Source organism: Pan paniscus, chromosome 13, assembly GCF_029289425.2.
Source record: "Pan paniscus chromosome 13, NHGRI_mPanPan1-v2.0_pri, whole genome shotgun sequence".
NCBI classification, from domain to species: domain Eukaryota; kingdom Metazoa; phylum Chordata; class Mammalia; order Primates; family Hominidae; genus Pan; species Pan paniscus.
Window position 1 is genome coordinate 69,771,700 of NC_073262.2, and position 26,157 is coordinate 69,797,856.

Here is a 26,157-nt window from a genome sequence, read left to right on the forward strand (position 1 = left end):
TGACTTCATATCTACACATTCCACAGGGGTCACTATGAGACTTGAACGTGTATGGGTTTTGGTATCCGGGGCGGTCCTGGAGCCAATCCCCCCTTGGATATTGAGAGGCAACTGTATGATCTGTTTTTCACACAGCTGACAGATATATGTATCTAAAGTACAAATCTAATCCCGCCACCCCCACTTAATTCACTTGCAAGAGTTCTTGTTACCTACAGAATCAAATTCAGGAAGCTTTCTCTGACCACATCTCCCCAGAATCCTCCGTCTGTGTGTCCAGGACACCTACATTTCTTTATTATCACACTCTTTTTTGTTACAATACTCACTTGATGTATCTTTCCCTGCCATTACACTATGAGCTTCTTGAGGACCCAACTTGCATCTTAATCATTTTTGTAGTTATGGTGCCTAAAACATTTCTTGAGATAGATTAATTATTCAAAAATATTTTGTATGAATGAAAGATGAGTATAGAATATAATGATTGAAGGGGCTTCCTGGAGGAGACTGCACTGAGTTAGGTCATGAGGGAAGAAATATTTTTAATACACAGTGGGAGAAGGTACAGTCTTCTAGGAAAGGACTTCTGAAAAAAAAGAAAAATAAAAGTTCAAAGACCAGATGGGACAGTAACACAGCACAATTCATACAAGGTTTCTTCTCTGGTCTTTTATATTTTGGTAATTTTCCTTTATTTTTGTTCTTCTCTTTATGTCTGTGTAAAATTTCTTTATGCTTCTATTAATATTTTTATTTCTCTAAAGGTAAGAACCCACTGAGTCTGGGAGTGTACACGAGCTAGCTCAGCATTTTAAATGTAGACAAATCTAAATATTTTCTTTTTATCATTTTATATTTTCCTGGGGACCTCTTCACTCACGGATCCACACTGAGAGGAAAATATATAAAGCAGTAGGGCAACCTGCTTTCTTTTCAAATGCGTGGTAAGATGTTCTTATTATTTTAGGGGACTCTACAGCTCCATGTCTCTTGTGAAATAGACATTGGGTTGTATTAAAGACTTGGCATTTTTCATTCTCACATCTTAAAAAATATTTTATCTTCTAAGATTATAATTATACATATGTTAAAGCAAGAAAATATATATAAGTAAGAAAGAAAAATTATCCTGTAATCCCAGCGCTTTGGGAGGCCGAGGCAAGTGGATCACCTGAGGTTGGGAGTTCGAGAACAGCCTGAACAACATGGAGAAACCCTGTCTCTACTGAAAATATAAAATTAGGCAGGTGTGGTGGCGCATGCCTGTAATCCCAGCTACTCAGGAAGCTGAGGCAGGAGAATCACTTGAACCTGGGAGGCAGAGATTGTGGTGAGCTGAGATCGCGCCATTGCACTCCAGCCTGATCAAGAGTGAAAAACTCAGTCTCAAAAAAAAAAGAAAAGAAAAGAAAAGAAAAATTATCTTGCTCTCTTTCAAGTTTGTTTCCCTTATTTTCAATTGCTTTCCTCGTTTTGAAGAGTCATAAAACTAGTAAAGATAATAGACCTCACTGAGAGATTTTACTTATTTACATATTATTTAAGCCAGAGACTCCACCAGTACCTCTGGAACTGCCTCTCCATAATCAGCAATGACTTCTCTACCCTCCACCTCTTCTCCAAATACTTCTGTCACCTTCTTGCTTTAACAGAAACATGGCCCTCCCCTGAAATCACCAGTGTCCCTGAATTGTCTCCATGTACCTGGAGACCATTCTTCCTAATCACTCCTCTCCTACTTTTTCTTTAAAAAAAACCCTGCTCATCTGAGACTCATTCAGTCAGCTGCACCTTCCCCACCAACCACCAACCATCATGACTGTTATTTATTAAATTCAATGGTTTCCCTCGTTTACAAGGACATTGATACACAACTTACAGCTTTTCTCTGCCTTCAAGTCCTTCCATTTTCCTGGGACACCATCATGGCCTCTGAGTTCCTAGGTTTCCTCCTATTTAATAACTTTCCCCCTACCCTAGCTTTCATTTTTTGGTCACAGCTGGATCCTAATAAGTTACCCTACTCCCTACAAACTAAAGCAAACATCTCAGTGGCCCCAGTCACCACTCTTTCCAATTTGCTTTGCCAAGTATTCACACTAAAAGGGTTCTTTAGTTTCACCAAGATCTCCAGTCTGCTGACCCTTTATCTGTCTTCCAGTTTACCCTTTCTTTTCTTTCTTTCCTTTTAATCCAACTTACATTGCACAGTGTATCATTTCAATCGCTCTCTTAGATCTCTTGGTGGCGACCTAAATTTCCTGTACCTGGTCTCTGCCTGCCCTAACCCCACTCTTCAATAGAAATTTTATTTATATTTTTCCTCACAAAACCGCTCCCTGGCTGAAGTCAGCTATATACTTTCTCATTGCCCAAACTAGAACTATGGAGAGTTTTCTGACTTAGTAAGTAACTATGTAACTTAACAGGCCCTATTGGTAGCCCTGCAGAGTTAATATTATCAACTTCAAATGGGCCCCCAGTGCTGCACTGCCACAGTCATGTTTAGTCATCTCTCTTCCTCCATTCCCCCCATCAATTAAGGTAAAGTTTCTTCATTCTCTTCAGATACCCCTATGTTCATTAGACTTTGCATCATAACAGAGAAAATAGACAACTTCTGCCTGGGTTCTTATCTTCAAGCTACCAAGCTTGCAAATCACTTATATCTACATTAATTTGACCCTCCTTCCCCTCAGTGAGAACAGGAACGCTTTCTGTTATGCTACCTTCGGGCTATATTTCTATCCATGCTTTGGGTTCCATCCTCTTGCCCTTCTCAGGAATTTTCCTTCACTGATTGTTCTTGCTCTCTTCTATATAGTCAGCACCTCTATCTCATTAAATCATTTGAGTTAGCTTTTCAACATATGCAAAACTCTTCCTTTAAAACAAACAAAACACATCTCTCTCAAGTTACTGCTCTATTCCTCCCATCCACATTAACATTGAAATGTTCAGTAAGTGAGCTCCATTCACCATCTCCCAGTCACTCTCTCACCCACTTCAAATTGCCTTCCAACCTTTGTACTTCCAAGGAAGCAATTTTGCTCAACTGTTGACATCCATGTTGCTCAACTCAAAAGATATATTTAAGTCCTCTTCAAATTAATACTTTCAATACAAGTTCAATATTGTCAAAGATGTTCTTTCCTTCTGATTTTTCTCCTCTGCCATCCATTTAATGTTGGCATTTTTCAAGGCTTGGTTCTGGACTCACTCTCCATCACACTTTATATACTCTCCCCCTAAGCAAGTTCATTCAAGCCTGTTGTTTCAATTACCACGGAAGGCAGATGACTTAAATTAGTTGTTCAGTTTGGACCTCTCCTCTAAGCTCCAGGGCTACACATCCAACTGCCTTTTGGACGTCTTGCTACCCAACTCACGATCTATCATCTCCCTCAAACCAGCTTTTATCTGATATTTTGACATCATTTAATAGCTTCACAATCCATTTTGTTGTGCATGCCATAGAGAAAAATTAAATTCTCTCCCATTCTCACTCCCTCTCTCTCTCATTCTCTCTCTCCCCTCCTCTCTCTATCTTTCTCAAACTTCCGATTCAATCCATGACCAAGCTTTGAAAGTTGTATCTCCTAAATGGCTTTCAACTTGGTTCACTTCTGGCCATCTCCATCATCATTCTTTCTTTAAGATCATCATCAATTGCCTGCAGTACTGCTATACTAACTGCTCTTTCCACATGTATTGTAACCTTCTACTCTAACCCAGTCTGGAGTAGTGGCTTTTTACCAGCAATGACTTTGCTCCCCACATGAGATTTTGCAATGTGCGAACACACTTTTAATAGTTATGACTCCAGAGCTAGGGACAAATGCTCCTGGCATCTAGTGGGTAGAGACCAGGAAGGCTGCCAAACATCCTACCTGCACAGAATAAGGCTCTAATAACAAAGAATTATCTGGTTCAAAATATTAACAGTGACAAGATTTAGAAATCCTGTTCTGGAGTTAGACTGCGCTTTTCACATGGCAGACCTGATTATGTCATGTGTGCATGTGTATACACACACACACACACACACACACACTTAAAAACATTCAGTAACTTCCCATTGAGCTAAGACAAAGCAAATATGGTGCTGCAGGCCTTTGTGATCTGCTCCCGGCCTGCCTCTGCAGGCCATCCAGCACCACGTGTTTCCTTTCAGCCTCCCTGCTCCCACCTACTCTATCCTCTGTCCTCCCTCCCAGTCCAGGACATTTGCACGTATTGTCTTCACCTGGAAAGCTCTTCACGTAGTTAAGCCCCATTCATTCTTCAAATATCAGCTGAAGGTCGTTTCCCCGGGAGAGCCCTATACAGGGCTCTCTCTCACTGAGTTAATTCCCCCATTAAGACACTCAGCATTAGAGTTGCATGTTTAATACTGACTCCTGGGCTTCGTTACTATTTGCCTCCTTCTCTAGACTGGAAGCCACAAAAGGTGAAAAACATTTCTTTATTTTATTTTAAATAAAATTATACCACCAGTAGTTGGTTGTTGAACATTAGGTGTTCAATGACTAAATCTCTTCCAAGAACATTTGAGAAAACTTAGTCCTAGAAATGGCAAGTGACTTAAGGCCACAAAGCTTATTAGTAGCCAAGGGAGGGCTTGAATCCAACTTTCTTATTGTGAAATGCTGCATTTGTTCCTTCTAAAGTGGTATTGTACACATTTGTTTAAGCTTGTAGATTTTTACTCAAAGTAAATCTTTTGTGGAAGCACAGTGTATAAAACAGATTATGAGAGATTAAAGCAGATCACTGCTTTGATTGGAGACAGCTCAATTCAGCCTCATCCAAGAAGCTCTTTTACATCTCTACACAGCTGCCTCCTTACCCCTTGCCAGGACCTGAAGAGCTTGCCTCAGAATGACTTTGATGTGATGACTAGGGCTTGAAAATAAGTCCACTACATTCACATGTAGATTGTTCCTTACTGCCTCCATACAAGATGCACTCTTGATACTTGTGAATTCCAAAATGAGAATACCCATATAGTATAAGTTAATGTCATCACCAGCTGAAATTTAATCAAATCACATTTCCACGTAGGTATATGAAACAGAAATTATTCCTTAATATCATCAGTCTGAGTCCATGGACCATGTTCAGTATTCCACCTTTTACCAAAACATAAATTTTCCTAACAAAAATCACAACTTTGTAGGCATCTGCACTTTCTATTTATCTCATCTTGTTTTTGCCAATGCTAGCAGTTGGATTAAATTGCTGAAACAAAACAAGCAAACATACTGCGTTCATGTCATAGCAGTCACCTTCCAGGACAGTGGAGAGGACACCAGAATGAACTGAGATAAGGATGTTATACTCGTGCCACATGTCATGGCATGTCTGACACTGTGTCTCAACAGCACGATACCTCACTACAAGTTATGAACATATGGATTTTTTGTAATAGTTGGAAACACATGTTAAAGGGAATGCCCTGAAAAAAATGACAAGTTCTTTTTCTCTATTTTTCTCCTGCAATTGTTTTTAGCTTCAGTTAAAGTTCACTCTAATGAAGACAGCATACATCATATATTTTGGGAGTATCCAAAGATGATATGATTACCAGATACCAATATTTCTAGTGATTTTATATATATGTGTATATATGTGTATATACACACATTTGTAATAAATGTATGTACACACATATACATAGTGAATATATTCATATATATGAATATATACTCATGTATATTCATGTGTATATGTATATTATATATTTGTGTGAATATATATCTTCACATATAGTTATGTACATGTGATATATGCATATATATTTACGTGTGTGTATATATCTTCATATATACTTGTTATGTACATGTGATATATGTATATATATATTTACGTGTGTGTATATATTATATATAAATTGAAAAGCTTTTCTTTTCTAACCATAGCAAAGACATAGAAAATGTATCTACTCTAAGAATGTTTCGAAGCTTTTAGCTGTCTCTCAAACTTGACTCACTCATGTCTGTGTACTTAAGAGGTAACAAAAGTGAAAAACAATTACTGACATCATCATCTGAATGGCTGCTTAGAGAAATACAATAGTGCCTTCTTATCCATGGGGGTCATGTTACAAGGCCCTTAGTGGATGCCTAAAACCACATATAGTACCGAACCCTACATATACTCTGTCTTTTCCTAAATATATGTATACCTATAATAAAGTTTAACTTTTAAATTCAGCACAGTAAGAGATTCATAACAATAACTCATAATAAAATAGACTAACTAAAACACTATGCTGTAATAAAAGTTAAATAAGAGTGATTTGACCACAAGCACTGCAATACTACGATAGTCCATCTGATAACCAAGATGGCTTCTAAGTGAATCACGGTGGGTAGTATGGACAAACAAACTGATGATTCACATCCTGGGCAGATGGAGTGATCCTCAGATCAGCATGCAACTTAAAATTTATGAATGGTTTATTTCTGGAATTTTTCATTTCATATTGTGGACCGCAGGTAAATAAAACTGCAGAAACCAAAACTACAGTTACAGGGAAGACTACTGTGTGACCTCCTGTATGAAAATCTTTAACTTATGTGTAGCTGTTGAAAACATTTTCAACATATTACTTGACATATTTAAAACTAGACTTTTGCTTCTTGAACTGTCTTGAGTCATTTACTTACTTTTTGCAATGTTTTTATTCAAAATATTTAGTCTACTTGGCTGGTTTGTTTTATTTGATTACATTACTTGGCCTATACAATAAGGAATCTGTATATTCCTTATTGGCCTATACAATAAGGAATGCTAGACTTTCTATGTTGGAAATATCCTTTATATTTCCTTTCTTTGGGAATCTTTTATCTCTTCACCTTTAAATTACTATCTGAAGAAGTAATTTCATAATCTTTATGAATCGAAAAACTGTACTCACTGTATGCTGGCTGAATGGGCTTGTAATTTGGGAACTCTATAATTGCTAAGGTTATCATTACAGGGTGAACATGACATTAAACTCATTTCCTTCTGTCTTCAGCATATAATGTTTTTACATTGCTATTTTTTGAAAGTCCCTCATCAACATTTCTCAGGCCTAGAAAGTTGCATCCATTAACATATATTATGTTGTATTGTGACCCTTATTTCCACTCTCTCTCTTTTATGAGAGAAAAAAACACACACACATGAAAGGAAGGCTAATTCAGAAGTGGAACCAGTGGCAGAAAAGTAAACTAAGTGTTCAGATATATGTTTGCAGTTCTTGGCAAAGTTATCAAAATTTTACCCGAAGCATATTGAAAACATCCCTCATGACAGAAATCCTTCCCTCTTTCATTCCTGCCTTCTAACCCCCCTAAAAAACACATCTGTTTCCTACTGATAGCTTTTAACATACAACCCTTTAATGTCTTATAACAGGAAGTGGAAATTGAGCGAAGTTTGTGCTCGCCAGCTTTTAAGAGTCACCCTGGGAGCCAGCTGGAGGATTCTGTGAAAGATTCAGACAAGAAAGGCGAGAAAACATCTTTTGACAAGATGTCACCTGAAAGTGGTCACAGCCACATCTTTGAAGGTTAGCATAACATTTTGATATGCTTTCTTGACATCATACCTTGTACAACATGAGTGGTTAATAAATAAAATATATGAGGGGTTTGTTTAAAAATTAGTAAGGAAAATAATGACTGCATATAGTTTAGGAAATACTATTTAGGAAAAATAGAGGTGTTTATAAATGCTTCTATCCTTATTATATTTTAATTAGATTTTTAAAACTAAATAGAATATATTTTAATTGACTATAAACCAGTACAACAAGAATTTTCAGTATTAGAGGTTTGAAACAATGCACTTGACCATAATCTGACTTTTCCTTTTGTGAAAATAAAAGGAAAACATACTTGTCTTTCTGTCTGTGGGTAACAAAAGAATAAACTAGGAGTAACTATCAGTAGCAAAATAAAAAAATAAATAAGATGCCTTAAGCATCTCCTTTTCAGACAATTAAACTAAACTTGCATAATGAATTTGGAATACAAAGTGACAGAAGAGTGTTACATTTTAGACAGAACCTCATAAATTTGATTAATGCTTCACAAATATCATTAAAAAGTTAATAGCTTGTATGTTAGAAATCACACTATTAATATTATTTTCAACAATGACAGACATGAAAAATATAAATAATTTATTGGAAAATACAGATCTTATTTATCATTTCTGATTAGGCACATTCTGGATTTTTCCTCTTTAGCCAAATAATGTCTATTGTAGTATTTGTGGTGTTTGTTAAAGATCATAATTAGTACAAATTTTAAGATATCGTTTGGAATATTTGTAGCAAACTGTCAAGTCACCAGTCCATGTGAGCAATGTGGAAAGTCTTTGGAATATTACAGTTCACAGTTTGGGAAAGCAAATGGTACTCTGCTTTAAAACTTTGTTATTGAAAGTGCTGTTTGCGAATCAGCACGTCAGCATCACCTGGAGGCTTATTAGAAATGCAGAACCTTCGGCCTCACATCAGTTCTACTAAATCAGAATCTGCATTGTAACAGGATCCTCAAATGTTTCATGTGCACATTAAAGTTTGAGAAGCTGTACACTGTGACAGAACAGACTGATCTTCAGGGGAATTTACATATGGTTCAGCCCATTCTGATTCCGTTTGGTTTAAGGATGTAATTTGGAGTGGGAGGCAGGTGTAGGAACAGTCAAGGGGAGTTTGCTAATGATGGACTGGGCATGGATTTCTAAATACATGTAAATTGAGATTTCAATCTCTTTTTCACTTTCAATTCATTTTGGTATGCCCAATTAATATCCTAATATGATTAGTATCAGTCTTGAGGAATTTACTCCACATATTTCTGGCCTGTGATTAAACTTTATGTGCACTTGGCTGAATGCAAAAGAATTAGATTAGCAGAGGCCAAGGAAAAAGAAGCTTTAAGGAATGATTTATATTCTGATGATGCTTACCTGTGGAGAGCTTAGCATAGGGAGGCAAAAATGAGTTTGGCAAACTGATCGAAGTTACATGAGATAATTAACTCCACTCATCACATCTTACTTCTCCTCATCTGTGTTTTCTTTGATTTCCATGCAAAGGTTTTCAAAGGCTTCTTTATGTTAAAAGCTTAGAAAAAATATTCTGGAGTGTAACCACTATTTACTGTCAAGATATGACTGAAATTTAAAAGTAACCTCAAATACACATTTCCAGGTACATTGACAATAACAAGAAGTAAACTTCCAAACACAAGGTGGGAAAATTGCATTTGCAAGGTGGATGAACACAGCAATTTTAATTTCATTTTATCTGTATATTGCACAAGAACTCTAATTCCTACATAGCAATACATTTAAAAGAAACAAAATTCTTTCATTATGGGATCCTTTTCGTTCTTTCATGGGGCCCCAAATTTCTATCTCTGTTGGGACAAGAATAAACTATTTTAATACTTAATTTAGTTAACTTGGACAGCATGCAAGTTAAACTGGACAAAACCTACAAACAAAGAGCATTTTGATACTGCTGTTTTGCTGTAAAGATTTATTTTATTCCAAAAAGATAAACACATGTTTCTAAATAAAGTGTGAATAACTGAAAGATTTCAGAGTTTATACAATTATATGAGTGACTGTGACAGCCTTATACATTAAACATCTTAACTAGCCATAAGAGTTTCATATTGAGGCAGTATTTATTTATAGTAATATGAAAAACAGTAGATTTTAAAAATTACACTTATAATAGATAATTTAAGTGCAGCTACCTAATATCCTGCATATTTAAAATTTAGTAAACAGTGTGAATTGATAACTCCATTCCAGGACTGAGGACTAGCAATGCCTGTCAGTTTAGTTCTACTCCAATATCCTCAATGGCAGGACCAGAACAGCATAGAAAGGTGCTATGATTTTCCCCAGCCTCTCTTTTTATGCCTGATGATACACTCCCAGGTTCCCAGTTTGTGGACAATTGCTCTCACCACGTCTATTTTATTTGCTCCTTTTCCTCACTTATGTATTGGTGCCAAATAAACCATAGTGCTCCCGTGTGCCTGTTGGTGCATTCCATTCACATTTTCTTGGAGATACACTCTAACAGTTGTTAAAATGATTCTAGGAAGACTTAGACCATATGTCATTAAATGTCAAGCATAGCAAATCCATAATTTGACAAATTTGGGTAATTTGATAATAGATGGGATATGAAAGAAAACAAATCAATCAGTGTAAATGATTTGATTAATTGTATTATGCTAATATAAAAATCTGATTCGTTGGGCTGGGCACGGTGACTCATGCCTGTAATCCCAGCATTTTGGGAGGCCAAGGCGGGCGAATCACCTAGGGTCAGGAGTTTGAGACCAGCCCCGACCAACATGGTGAAACCCCATCTCTACTAAAAATACAAAAATTAGCTGGGCATGATAGTGGGTGCCTGTAATCTCAGCTACTCGGGAGGCTGAGGCAGGAGAATCGCTTGAACCTGGAAGGTGGAGGCTTCAGTGAGCCGAGATGGCACCACTGCACTCCAGGCTGGGCAACAGAGCGAGACTCTGTCTCAAAAAATATATATGTATACATATATATACATACGTATATATATATATGCATATATATGTACATATACGTATGTATATATATGCATATATATATGATTTGTTGAATTTCTTTTAGATATTTTAAGACCAGTAAGTTAGAAAGTGAATACTGGAAGTCTTAGGTACTGGTGTTTGATCTACATGTACGTAGAATTGAAAAATCTACTCTTCCTGCTGAAAAACTCTAGATCAAGGAATGCTTCAAATATCAGAATTGAATGGGTCATGTTCATCAAATTTATATGACTTGGGTTTTTTTAATATGACAATTGCCTGCCCTTCACTTTTATTCTCTAACTCATAATTTTAATTTTAATCTTCTAAGTCATCAACATGTAAAATGTCAAAAGATAAAATATATATTCAAAGTCACTTTTTCAAGGCTTTTGCAATAAACCTTGGAAATTACCTGCTGTATTTCTCTTTTTATTGTGCTCCATTAAAACTAAATTCATTCTTTATTCTTATAATGGCCGTTCATCTCCTCTGACAGGTTTTACAAAACAAACTGAGACTTCTGTTCTTTCAGTTTTCTACTGCTCTTTACGTGAGGGGATCCTTCCAGTCATTAATGTTTCTAAAATACTGCAGTATGTATATGTATTTGTGTGATTGTCATTTACATATCTTATTTTTTGTTTAAAATCAGACATTTTAGAGTAATGACGTCCAATAGAAACTTCTGTGATAATGATAATAGAAATGTCCTATATCTGTGCGGTCCAACATGGTAACCACTAGCCACATGTAGCTATTATGCAATTAAAAAGTAGCTAGTGCAACTGACCAACATAATTGCTAATTTCATTGAATTTTAAGTAATGTACATGTAAATCGTCATGATATTGGAAGCTGACATTCGTCCAATGAGCTGTCTATCGTTTTCATAAGAGTTGATCCAGATGCTAATTATTCATTTTAAGTGATCCTCTACCTGCCAATTTACCTTTATTAAAATGTATGTGGATAAGAAGAAAGAGAATTCATGTCGGCAAAATAGATAAAAGGCAAATAGCAATAATTCACATATTAAAAACTTGTCTTCGAGAACTAGGGATGATCTCCTCTCTTTAGTATTTTCTAGTGATAAAATTAAGAAAAATATAATTTCAACTGTGTTCCCTTTTCAGTGTGCTGATAAAGCAATAGTTTTATCATAGAAACAGAAATACTACTGTGAGGCTTTGCATTCTTTTTTCCGTAACATCTTTTCTAGAGCTTAATTGTCTTGGAAATATGAATCCCCTCAGGTCAGAAGCAAACCTTTGTCTAAATACCTAAGATTAACAAAGTTAAATGAAATGGTGCAACAGGCTACTTTAAAATTAACAGCACCATTTCTTCAATAAAACAGGGCTTCTTTGGAAACTTTTGAGTAAATCAGACATTTAGTCACAGAGTAGTTCCAGCTAACACCATCGACACCATTTGTTTTGCTCTGCCTGCACTGTCCCCTCTAACGAGACTCAGAGGACAGGCTTTTAAAACTGGTCTCTGGATACACGATAGTGGACCCAGGACTCCCAGCACTGGCTTCTGCTTCCGGACTTGCTTCCCTACCTACTGTACCTTATTTCATGCCCCAAATAATGTTATTTTAGTTCATATAGGAGACATTTCATTAGGAAAAATATTGTCAGTGGATCACCATCTAAAACAATTTTATGGTGATGGCCTTTGTAAAATAAAGAATCCATTTTTTTATATCAGTGATCATCTCTAATTGATCTGCTTACCCAATTAAGTGTTTCTCTTTCTTAAAGTCAGGTCCACCTGCAGATTTTTGATGACTCCCACATGTTCCTTTTAGTCACTATTACAGTCAGTGAGTCAAAACACATTCCAGAGTTAAGTCATGGCCCAGTAAGAAGGGGCAGCTGGGAGTTTGCTATTCTGAGGAATATGTAATGAAAGGTCTATTCATGAGGTCGTTCACGTGGTAACTATAAATCAGCACCTTGGAATGCTGGAAAATTTCCAAAATCCCAGGAACTCATTTTGAGCTTGCACATGGTCATATTTAATTTTAAAACATGAGGCCATTGAAGAAAGATAACAACAAATTTAAGTATACCTTTAAAAAAATCATTCATTCACTTTACTACCCTGAAATTGGAAAAAACTAAATATTATTTTTAATATTCTGATTGTAGAATGTCAGAAATGTGTACATATTTCTACCAAATATTTTTGATGTGCTGTTTTCATTTGCCCATTCATCTGTTCATTCATCAAACAAATATGTATTGAGTGCCTATTTGTGGCAGGTACTATTCTAGGTGCTTGGAGACATCAATGAATGAAAGACAAAAAGAAAAAGAAAAAATCCTGCCCATGGAGCATATTTTCTAACAGGAGATCATACATTGGATGAAAAAATAATGAAGAAGTAAATGATATATCAGAAGACAGCAAGTGCTATAGAAAACATAGGCCAGGATAGAGGGAATGGTGCATGATGGAAATTCCTAATTTTAATTAGGATGGTGAGAATCAGCCACACGGGAAGATGACATTTAAACTAAGACTTGAATAAGTAAATATTCTCAGTGCTTTGGGAGGCCAAGGAAGGAGGATTGCTTGAGGTCAAGAGTTCAAGACCAGCTTGGGCAACATAGCAACACTCCATCTCTACAAAAAATAAAAAATTAGCTGGGCTTGCGGCACATAACTGTAGACCCAGCTACCAGGGAGGCTAAAGCAGGAGGATCCCTTGAGTCCTGGAGTTCAAGGTTACAGTTAGCTAAGATCATGCCACTGCACTCCAGCCTGGGTGACAGAGCAAGACCCTGTCTCAAAAATAAAATATAGAAAAGAAAATATACATAGTTATATTTTGTTAAAGGCAAATGTATCTCCTAAGGTTTGAGGCAGAATATTCTCTGAATGATCCCAGGCCCCCTAGTTGGAGCAACTATATTGCTGATTTTTTGCAGTCACTTGAAGATAGAGGAAACATACCGCAGTAAAATCCTCATATCTTGCCACTGTCACCAATGGGAAGTGTGTGGAATCACTCCTACCCTAGTTTATCAGTCTGCACCTTGTGGATTTCTGATATTGTTCTATTCTGTTCTACAGGGAATAGGCCAAGAAAGGAGAGCAGAGGGCAAAAAGTTCAGGTAGAACCACAGGGCTGACTGAAGGCTTGGAGCCCACACATGAGAGCCAAACCAGGAATTAGTTATTATAAGAAAGGTACAGGCCGGGCACGATGGCTCATGCTTATAATCCCAAAACTTTGGGAGGCCGAGGTGGGCAGATTATGAAGTCAGGAGTTTGAGACCAGCCTGGCCAACATGGTGAAACCCTGTCTCTACTAAAAATACAAAAATTAGCTGGGCGTAGTGGCATGCACCTGTCGTCCCAGCTACTCGGGAGGCTGAGGCAGGAAAATGGCTTGAACCCGGGAGGTGGAGATTGCAGTGAGAGCTGAGATCATGCCACTGCACTCCAGCCTCATGACAGAGCAAGGCTCCGTCACAAAAAATAATAAAAAATAAAAAATAAAAAAAAAAAGAGAGAAAGAAATGTACATGGGATTTGTGTTACCTAATGGGTTTGAAATTAGAATGTCAGTACAAAGCTGAAACACAAGAATCCCACTTCTTAAACTGAGTTCATGACTCCATGTATCTATTCAGGTTGGCATGGCTCATGTGACTGTCAATGTTCCAAAATAAAGACGTTAGAAGTTCACAAGTGCAGACGGTGCTATGCCAGAGAAGTTTGATGACAGGTATTGGTGATACAATCCTAGCAAGACTGAGTTTAAGAATAAAAAGCCCAGTCACTAAGGATTAGGGCATGGCTAAAAGAAACTCAGTGTTCTGGGGCAGTGATTTTGAAAAAATGGAAAGAAGGAAAGGAAAGAGGAAGGGAGAGAGGGAAGGATGAAGGGAGAGAGAAAAAGATGGAGAGAGGAATGGAGGAACAAAGGCAGGAAGAGAAGTGGGAAAAATAAAGCCGTTTTATGAAGCTTTTGAGAAGTAGCTAGAATTCAGTTACTCATGAATTCTTTTTGGTATCAGAGGCGAACACAGAATGGGAGCAGTAGTAAAATCCATAAATTCAGCAAATATTTACTGAACAGGTACTATGGACCTGCCCCTGTGCTTGGCACTGGGGCTACAGGTATGTGAAGACACAGCCCCTGCCCCTGAGTAGCTTATAGTTTAAGAAAGGTGGCAGGTTCATAAACAGATGTCAACACTAGGAGATGAACAATGCTACAGTAAAAGATACAGGAAGCAACTACTTATGTCCGTGGGCCCACAGATGCTTCATAGAAATGCTGATTTTTTAAAGTGTTTTTGAAGCATGACTGGGAGTTGACCAAGAGGAGAAAGAACGCATGTGTGAGAAGGAGGGATAGGAGAAAGGGTGGAAATTCCAAGTAGATCCTGCAAAACCATGAAGGGATACAGAAAGTAAGCAATTTGGAAGAAAATAGGGACAGTTCCATATGTTTGATGCTTAACAGCTCATTTCAATTAATGTCTTTATAGCCCCTTGAGCTGGGGCCAGAGTGGGTGCTAGATTGTAAGCTATGAGTGAAACAATTCCAGCTGAGGTTAATTAGACTCAGCTGCCAGGTTAGGAAGACAGGTTTGCACGAAAAGGAAAAACTTGGTTTTTCTACTTTCAGAAATATGCTTGTTGACATATTTTAACAATTTTCGCCAATTAAAGGAGTGAAATATTTGGGGATTTTTCACCATCGTAAGAAAAAACCACAATATTCTAGAGAAACCCTGTATATTTCTAGATATTTCAGACATGGGGAATAGAAAAAAAGCCACTACATAAATTAGCTAATTAGCAATGTTACTCTTTAAAATTCAATTTTCAAAATATTTGAAGTTTTTAATGTATTTTTATTTTCAAGAGTTAAGCCAAATACTTTTATTTAAAATGTCTATTGTCTCTACATTATTCATTATAGACATTTAATATTAGAAATACTTCACTATATGAAATAAAATTTAATTATAAATTTTTAACTTTTAAACCTAACTTCTTATTTCTTTTTAATGTAGTTTCACATGCCCTTTAAAATATATAATATCCATAATGCAATATAAGAATAACTTAACTAATACATGTGAAAACACAGATAATAATAACACATAAACTTTTCTCTTTGAGAAGTTACATTTACAAAGAGCCACGTGTTTCTATTTTTGGCTCTTTTTCTACAGCCATAAATATGGAGATAGGGCTAAAATAATGTTCTATGAATAAATTCTGCATGTCACTGTTATGATTCTTTATTTACAACTTCCTAACTGATGAAATAGTATATGAGGACTCATAAGAGTACACGTAGTCCTAGCCAGAGGGTCTCAGGAATTCTTGAAGAATACCACATAACTTTGTACTGGCTAAGACAAACAGCCAGTCGTTCTATTTTTTGAAGATCATCTTTAAAAAAAAAATCAGATTTTGCCAAACACAATAGGAAACTCACTCTGTTAATTGTTTTGTTTAATATTTCAGCACTTAACATTCTAGATAGTTTCTGACTTATTATGAGATATGTAATCATTCTCTAGTGACGTGATAAGACCATTGCTTTCCATACACTTCAGGGAAGAACTTGATATATCACCTCCAAATCTTTTTATGTCATCACTTCACAATACTTCTGACTCATTGCTTAAATATCTTCACTCTTCATCCCTAATAATGACATATTGCCTTTTGGGATATGGCATCAGAATATGAAGCCAATTGCTTCATAGTTATATTGTACATGGGAAGCTATTAAGAAACTTTAATGTCCCTAGATTTCGCATAGAATAATTCAGATTAAAAACTTTGAGTGGAAGTTCAGATGGTCATACTTTTTAATTAAGCAAGTTAAGAATTCTGGTGAGTTTAAATAACTGCTGCATTGGAAGTTGGAAACTATTTTTCTTGATGGTTTGCTGTGGATATTTGAATCGCTATCCTTGTACTGCATCAAAAGATAACCTTGTCTTTGCTCATTTCTGGTGTTTTTTGCTTATGCCGTGCCAAAGAATGATTTATTCTATCTATAATTTTTAAAATAATTATATTTCCCAATGGAAAAATAATGAATAACACTATATGCAATAATATTCTATATACTACATGTGTTAAACATTAAATCCACTATAGCCCTTCATTTCTATACTCTTATCTACAATTCCCACTCCTGTAAATTCCCATCTTTTTGTAAGCTAATTAAGCACTAATTAAAATGGAAGTCCAAAAATTTTCCCCACCAAATGGAAGGGGAAATAATTGTTGATTTCATGAAAGAGTGCAATTAGCAGAATTGAAAGAAAAGAGGAAGGGGAATTATTAAAGAAGTCATTGGGAAAAAATTTACTTTTCAGAGCTGAAAGAATATACAGTAGGAGCCTTCAAATTAAATGGACCACAGTGTTCCAATGAATTAGGTAGCAACACATGCAGTGAGATTATATCATAATATTTTTCATTGATCCTTTATTAATATGAAATCCCAGAAATGTCCAGATGTGGGAAAAGAGCATGTTTCCAAAAAAGAAATGAATGTCAAATGTCAAATTGGAGTCAAACTTTTTACTGGCAACTCAGGATGCTAGAAGGAAGCAGAGCAAAAAGTCTTCCATGAGACTGCATGTATGCAGAATTACACACAAAATATACTGCCAGAAATATTCAGGGAGCCCCAAACTGAGAAATTAACTTAAGGCTGTTGTAGATTCTTTATGCTGCAGAGTACATGACAGGAATAAGTCAAATCACTTTCACACCTCTCAAATTGCCACTGTGAAGGACCACAATCAGTAACGGTGGACCATTAACACAAAGTCCAAAATTTGCAAACACACAGGAAAATAATTCACCATGAAAGAGAGTCAATAGAAAATGCAAACACAGAATTAAACAGTAAATGAATTCAAAAGATATTGAGCTGAATTAAAATATTTTTTAAAAGTGTATCATGAAAAATAAAAGATTGAAGCAACATATTATAAAAACCAAGAGCCAGTCAGATTTGGGAAAGAAGCGAAGACAATTTCCAAAATATTAAGTTTTTTTTTTTAACACAGCAGATATGTTATACAACTAATTGTATATTGCTGAAGAGAGAATTAATGATCTAGAAGATAAATTCAAAGAATTTAATTATAGAGAACTGGGCATAGTGGCTCATGCCTGTAATCCCAGCATTTTGGGAGGCTGAGGCAGGTGGATCACTTGAGGTCAGGAGTTCAAGACCAGCCTGGCCAACATGGTGAAACCCCATCTCTACTAAAAAATACAAAAATTAGCCAGGCATGGTGGCACATGCCTGTAGTCCCAGCTACTTGGAATGCTGAGGCAGGAGAATTGCTTGAATCCAAGAGGCGGAGGTTGCAGTGAGCTGAGATTCTGCCACTGTACTCTAGCCTCAGCAACAGAACAAGACTCTGTCTCAAAAAAGAAAGAAAGAAAGAAAGAAAGAAAGAAAGAAAGAAAGAAAGAAAGAAAGAAAGAAAGAAAGAAATTATAGAGAATAGAATATAAAGCAGAGTAATAAATTTATGCAAATATGAAAGAAAGATTAAAAGGTAGGAAGGACACAATAAACAGTCTAATATATATTTACTTGAAATCCCAAAGTAAAAGAATGGAAGAAAGGAAATATTCAAAGACACATGACTAAACACTTTATAGAACTGAATTTTAAAGGACCAGTTAGGTCCTTTAAACCTAACTGCTGTCAGATGCAGCATGCACAATGAAGGCGAATCATAGTAAATAAAAAGGGTCTATACCTCTAGACAAAAGATAGTGAAAGTACATAATATGACAGAATTACAGGAAAAGAGAAATGTAGAATTAAAAGAGAGAAGAGAATTTAAGTTTGAAAATTGACAACTGATAACCAACTGCTCAATAGTAAAAATAAAATCTGGAAGTGTGAAGCTATATTTTTAATATAATGAGATAAATAATTTTTGACTTCCAATTTTATATCCAACTAAATTTTAATTTAAGAATGAGGACAAAATACACACATGTTAAAATAAACCAAAACAAAGAGGTTTCTATTAATAAACCTTCATTAAAGGAAATTGTTAGAAATATGCTTAAGCAGAAATAAACAATATCACAGAAAAAGTAATTTGAGATAGAAGAAAAAATATTGGCCAGTGAAATTGCTGAGTATATGGGTAAATCTGAACAAACCAACTGCCTATATAAAATAGTAATAATGTAGGCAGTATGGAGGAAAGGGTTAACTTAGCAGGCTTGGGATGTGCAAACCCTGTATCTCCAAAGAAAAGACTGGTCTTTGAACCAGCTCCTGGGAAACAACCTCCAAGCTCTGGAATATCAGGCCTGATAAGAGTCTTTGTGTACCTGGGGCACTTACCCAGGTCAGATTGTTTATGCCGACAATGTGATTTATGATGGGGGCCTTGGACCATGCTGTATCAGTTTGGTCTCTGGGAGAGCAAATGGAAAATGAGTAACTAAGGTCAGCTACATAGATGCTCCATATTTGTGTGAACAACCTCCAGCAAAAGTTGTGGACGACAAGGCTAGAATGAGCTTCCCTGGTTGGTAATACTTCATTCATTTTGTCTCACATTGTTGGTGAGAGAATTAAAGTAGGACCGTTTATAGAACTTTCCTGGGAGAGAACAATTAGAAGTTTGTGTCTTGTTTCTCTCAGACTCTGCCCTATGCCTTGTTTGTCATTTGCTGATTAATCTGTATGCATTTGCTGTAATAAACTGTAGTGGTGAGAATAACGGCTCTTCTGAGTTCTGTGAGGTCTAGTGAATAAGTGACCTAAGGCTGGACACAGGGATTTAAAACAAATTGGAACTAAAATATCAAATAATAATAACATAATGCAGAAAGCAGATGATCAATCAAACCATTCTCAAGTATTCTTCAAGAGCAAAAATTAAAGGATCAGCCTTACACCTTCATCAGTTTAAGTATTTACATTAAAGTTTTAGGAGTAAAAAATTAAAAAATACAAATAGAGTGATAAATTTTTAAACTACTAGACAAAAAATAGAAGCCCTGAACACTTCAAAAGAAAGAAGGAAAAGAGGCTGGGCACGGTGGCTCACGACTGTAACCTCAGCACTTTGGGAGGTCGAGGCAGGTGGATCACCTGAAGTCAGGAGTTCGAGACCAGCCTGGCCGACATGGCAAAACCCCATCTCTAATAAAAATACAAATATTTGCTGGGTGTGGTGGCATGCAGCTGTAATCCCAGCTACATGGGAAGCTGAGGCAGGAGAATCGCTTGAACTCGGGAGGCAGAGGTTGCAGTGAGCCGAGATCGCACCATTGTACTCCAGTGTGGGTGACAAAAGTGGAAAAGGAAAGAAAGAAGAAAAGAAAGAAAGAAAAAGAAAGAAAGAGAGAAAGAAAGAAAAAGAAAGAAAGAAAAAGAAAAAGAAAAAAGAAAGCAAGCAGGAAGGCAGGGATGGAAGGAGGGAGGGAGAGGAAAGAAGGAAGGGAGGGAGGGAGGGAAAGAGGTAAAGAAAGGCATAGAGTAATTAGAGTATCAAAAACTGCAAAGTTATATAGCTGAAATAATTCTAAGTATTTTGGTAGTCTTCATAAATGTAAATGCCCCAACTCTTCAGTGGAAAGACAAGATTGTCAGGTTGGAATTTTAGAAAAAGTTAGGCATGTACAACACAAAATAGACACTTGTAAAATATTGAAATATTAACCAAAAGAAAGTCAATATGGCTATTTTATTCTCAGAAAGGAAATAGACTTAAATGGAAAAAAATACCACGTAACAATAAAAATAAAGAATAATCTTTTAAGAAAGTAAAGGAAATCCACTGAGACTGGGAACAAAGTGAAAGTACAATTTTAGGGAGGTAAGCAAGCCCAGAAACTGTTAGTTCCCATACTAATCTAGGATGGTAGGACTTTGAAAAATCAAATAGATGAAAGCATGCAATTGATTCAGGATACTAGGCCCTGGGCTCATCTAGGATGGGAAGCTAGATCACTGATGCCTTAGGAAGCTGAATACCACAATGGACTGTACACATAGGAGTGAAAGGCTAAACTAAAAATATGCTTACTTCAATCTGGTCTGAGTGGATGGAAAATAATTTTATCTCCCCGGAATTCCTAACTCAAGAATTAGGGACTCTCACCCCAACCTAATTCAAGTTTGAGACCCAAATTCACATATTTGTGAGATCCTGAAAGGTTCAAACCTGTAACTTAATTTATACTTAATTCACTATGCAGATAGCGGAAGCAAAATATAAATGCTTTCTGGAAGCACATGCTTTCAACTGGGGTCTCAAAAAAGTCCCATAGATAAAGTTCCAGTGAGAATGAGCTCACAATCAAAAATCACAATAAACATAAGAAACAAGACTATATAAAAATCAACAAGTGTAGGAAGGAAGAATTATGCCCATGTAAACATCAATGACGAATTTGAAAGTGAACTCTGCATACTCTGGGCATTTAGTTTATGACATATGTGGCAATTCAGGTCAGTTGGAAATGGATAGACTAGTCGGTGAATTAGTACTTAGGCAATAGTCTGTCATTAGAAGAAAAATTCGATCTTGTCTTTCATTATATACACAATTTATTCCAAATGGTTTAAAAGCTAAGTATAAAAATCCCCAACTCAAAACTACAAGAAATATTGGAAAAAATATAGGAAATATTTATGACTTCAGAATAAGAAAGGAATTTATAAGAAACACTTGAAATGAAAAAGAGAAAGAAAATATAAGATTCAATATCATAAAAATATTTAAACTTTGTTCTGTTGCAATAATATATTAGCTAATGTTAAATTACTAAAAAAAACAGAAATAAAATATTTACAGTGCATATAACCAACAACATATTAATATCCAGGATATGTAGGAGGCATCTGCCAAGAAAGAGACAACCAAATTTAAAATTAGGCAAAGTATACAAACAACAAAAAAACTAGAAATGGATAATAATTATATGAAAACGTGGGGTACTATATTCACTATTTGAGTGATGGGTTAAACAGAAGCTCAATCTCAGCATTATACAATATACTCATGTAACAAAACTGCACCGGTACCCCCTGGATCTAAAATAATGACATAAAGAAATAAATAATAAGACAAAATTGTTCATTCCTTAAAAAAAAATCGGTAGCACTACTAATAATTGAGGAAATAAAAATTAACATGATAATTAAACATAACTTTTCCCATCAGAATGGCCAAAAAATTTGTGTAACCATTTGTAGTTGTGGAGTGTATAAAGAAAGAGACCCTCTCGTATGTTGTTGGTGGTAGTATAAAAATTGTATGATCACATGAGGAGACATTTTAACAGGGTTAATTAAAATTTAAAAGGTCAACCAACAGTTCAACATCAATATTTATCTCTTTAATCAAAAGAAATACTATACATGAGTACAATTATCAATGATGGAGGATATTTATGGCAGTATTGGTTTTATTAGAAAAAAATGGATACAGTTTAAATGCCAATTACATAAGCGAATGATTGAATAAATCATGATTCATCCATTACCTAAATATAAGGTAAAATTGAGAAGAATGAGATAGTAAGGTTGGTATGACATAGGAAGTGTCTGAGATGTATTGATATGTTGTTGTGTTTTATTTAACATTTTATAGGAAGAAATCATTGTTAGTGTATTACTTGTATTATTGTCTAAAATAGGGGAAAACCCCTAAGAAACTGGGCAACTTTTTGATTAAATATATTAAATTATTTATAGTACTATGATTAGCACACCTATATGCTTAAGAATTGTTAAGCTGTAAAAAGTTAGGTTTAAATTTTGTATTGCAATATAAACTATCATATTAAAATACAGTGATTTGGGCAGTGAAACTAGCCTTTTGTTGGCTATTTAATTCCATGTATTTTAGAAATTACTGTTATCTCAATTTCTTTTTAATTTAGTGGAAATTTGCAAGAGACTTGCAAGTTTAAAAATATTAGTGAATAGAGTATTTACGGAAAGGTTCACATAAAATCCTACAACTTCAAAAATCCTGTTTTGAGATTTAGCTCAATGTAGCACATTTCACCATCTGAAGAGCAAAGTCTAGATTCTTCTACAGGTTTGCAAAGGAATTAATTCAATGTTTGTTCATATTGCTACTAAGCAATCTGTATTGGGTCCCAGTTACCACAGATTTTGCCTGAATTGTTTGCATTCCATCAGGCTTATAGGATGTAGTTCAGGTATCTTAAGTGATGTCGGAAGTTGTTAATGGCATACAGAAGGCTTTTATTAAGTATTAATGGGCTGAATTCCTATTGAGGCCAGGCCATAGAATAGAATAAGAAATAATAGGAAATAAATTCTGAGGCACAAAAAGGCTAACTGAAAGTCTGGACATCACCACTACACAACATATCCATGTAACAAAACTGAACTTTTACCCCCAGATCTGTTTTCAAAAACACAAAAAATAAAGATGATAGGAAAACATTCTCTAAGGAGCATAGTCATCTCAACTCTAAGGGAGGATGTTAACACCAATTATATGTATGGCATTGGCACTGACAATGCAACCATGCATAAAACATCCTCTATGAATTCCCAACTTTTATGGTCTGACCCAGAGTTTCTCAAATCATCCTCTTAGTATGATTGTTAAAATGCAGAGTTCTTAGTGCAAGCTTCAGTTTAAAACGAAATGAAAACGCTTGCTTCAAAAATGTGGTTTCTGCCCATATAGGGCTTACTTTCTGGCTAAGAATGCAGACAATAAGTAGGTAAACCATAATGTGGGACTGAAGGAGAAAAACTAGGTGCATGGTTGTTGCTATGGGACTACTAGGGACAAAGGAACCATTTCAATGTATTTTTTAAAAATTCAATTTACTACTAGATTTCAAAGGAATTAGCTCTTGAGCCTGGCAAGATGTTTTCTGAGCTGTTTATGTGTTAGTAGGGTGTCAAGTGATTGCAGAAGTAATATCAATTCATTTTTTCTATTGCCAAATTTGTGACTCAACTTCAATAATTCTAGAAGTAAGTTACATGTGACTGGCAGTTCTCTCTGTGAGAGGAATGTCCCAACTGTGTACTTGTGTTTCAGGTGGATTCAGGACATGCTACCCTAACATATGACACCCCAGCATATTGAATGTTTTAAGCTGAAGGAATTTGAGAAACAGCACATGCAGCAAGTATTTTCTGACCTTCTGTTCTGAAGTAGGTCATGAAAACTCCACTTGAGATGTATCCTCCCCATACCAAAAGGAGAACAGCATCCTTTGGAGTCTCCAAAGACACAGGGACACAGAGAGGAATCTAGAACAGATTTTGCTGCCCCCCGCCCCCAGTTTACTACACTCAACTCATGTCTTTGTGCTATCAGTTCTCTACAATTTTCCATTCTCCTCAAACCAAGCATAAAAGCACTCACGTTCAACAATTCTTTGAGTCCTCATTTCCTTATAAAGTCCCCTGTGTCACATAAAACTTATATTAAATCCACTTGTATGCTTTACTCGTGTTAATATGTCTTTTGTTGCAGGGGTCCCAGGCGTGAACCTGGGATAGGTAGAAAGAAAAAAATATTTACTACCTCTTATTTCCTCAAGACAATAGATTTGATGGCTTTTTTACCCAATATAACCCAGACTTGAAGAACAAGAAGATAGACCAAATAATAATTAATCAGGACCAGAAAAACAGTATAACAAAAACCTCAATGCTAGACAGGTGAGCAGTCATTACAATAAGGGAACAGAAGCCCATTGAGAATTGTTCTCCACTTTTAACCCCCCAACTCCACCACTCCAAGGAATCACTGTGAGAAGCTCAAGATTCTACAAAATAGAAAATTCTTAAGTGTCTTTTTTAAAAGGTGGGTGGTTCTGTACCACTGGTATTAAAGTCACAGATAAAATGACCCCACATTTTCCTCTTTGGCTGCTCCCCCAAATGCAAACTTTCCCCCTATTTCGCAGGCAACCTCTGCGTGTATCTACATGATTATTTTGGCATGTTTCATTCTGTATTATGATTTATCTGTTTGCCTTATTCATAACTACATACCCATATGTGCCCTCTGTGGAGTGTATTTCAAAATATTTGTTGAATGATTCAATTAATTGATTAATTTTACCACAACCAAGAAAAATACTAAGAATCATTAAACATAGTTTTAATTTGTGAGTGTAGGGGAGTATGCACTTTCATATAGAGACTCAATATGATACTATAGTTGAGCGCGAATTGTGGTGATAGGCAAACCCAAAATTAAATCCTGTATTGAGCATGTACAAGTTATGCAACATTGAAAAAGTTACTTAACCACTTTAAGCTTCAGTGTTTCACTCTTTAAAATAGTAAAGTTTTTTTTTAAGTTTCTGAACTTAAAATTTTTTTTATTTTTTTATTTTATTATTATTATACTTTAAGTTTTAGGGTACATGTGCACAATGTGCAGGTTAGTTACATATGTATACATGTGCCATGCTGGTGTGCTGCACCCATTAACTCATCATTTAGCATTAGGTATATCTCCTAAAGCTATCCCTCCCACCTCCCCCCACCCCACAACAGTCCCCAGAGTGTGATGTTCCCCTTCCTGTGTCCATGTGTTCTCATTGTTCAATTCCCACCTATGAGTGAGAATGTGCGGTGTTTGGTTTTTTGTTCTTGCGATAGTTTACTGAGAATGATGATTTCCAATTTCATTCATGTCCCTACAAAAGACATGAACTCATCATTTTTTATGGCTGCATAGTATTCCATGGTGTATATGTGCCACATTTTCTTAATCCGGTCTATCATTGTTGGACATTTGGGTTGGTTCCAAGTCTTTGCTATTGTGAATAGTGCCGCAATAAACATACGTGTGCATGTGTCTTTATAGCAGCATGATTTATAGTCCTTTGGGTATATACCCAGTCATGGGATGGCTGGGTCAAATGGTATTTCTAATTGTAGATCCCTGAGGAATCGCCACACTGACTTCCACAATGGTTGAACTAGTTTACAGTCCCACCAACAGTGTAAAAGTGTTCCTATTTCTCCACATCCTCTCCAGCACCTGTTGTTTCCTGACTTTTTAATGATTGCCATTCTAACTGGTGTGAGATGGTATCTCATTGTGGTTTTGATTTGCATTTCTCTGATGGCCAGTGATGGTGAGCATTTTTTCATGTGTTTTTTGGCTGCATAAATGTCTTCTTTTGAGAAGTGTCTGTTCATATCCTTTGCCCACTTTTTGATGGGGTTGTTTGTTTTTTTCTTGTAAATTTGTTTGAGTTCATTGTAGATTCTGGATATTAGCCCTTTGTCAGGTGAGTAGGTTGTGAAAATTTTCTTCCATTTTGTAGGTTGCCTGTTCACTCTGAAGGTAGTTTCTTTTGCTGTGAAGAAGCTCTTTAGTTTAATTAGATCCCATTTGTCAATTTTGTCTTTTGTTGTCATTGCTTTTGGTGTTTTAGACATGAAGTCCTTGCCCATGCCTATGTCCTGAATGGTAATGCCTAGGTTTTCTTCTAGGGTTTTTATGGTTTTAGGTCTAACATTTAAGTCTTTAATCCATCTGAATTA

At 35.9% G+C, this 26,157-nt stretch overlaps 1 protein-coding gene across 3 annotated transcripts in view; it reads left to right on the plus strand.

Annotated features, from left to right (window-relative positions):
* The window catches only part of XIRP2 (xin actin binding repeat containing 2), a 366,513-nt gene that overhangs the window by 236,790 nt on the left and 103,566 nt on the right, over positions 1-26,157 (plus strand). For all 3 annotated transcript variants that reach the window (XM_055108706.2, XM_055108705.1, XM_034954431.3), the window contains one exon: positions 7,411-7,564. In XM_055108706.2, the coding sequence (XP_054964681.1) occupies positions 7,411-7,564 (154 nt within the window). The remainder of the gene's footprint in view (positions 1-7,410; positions 7,565-26,157) is intronic.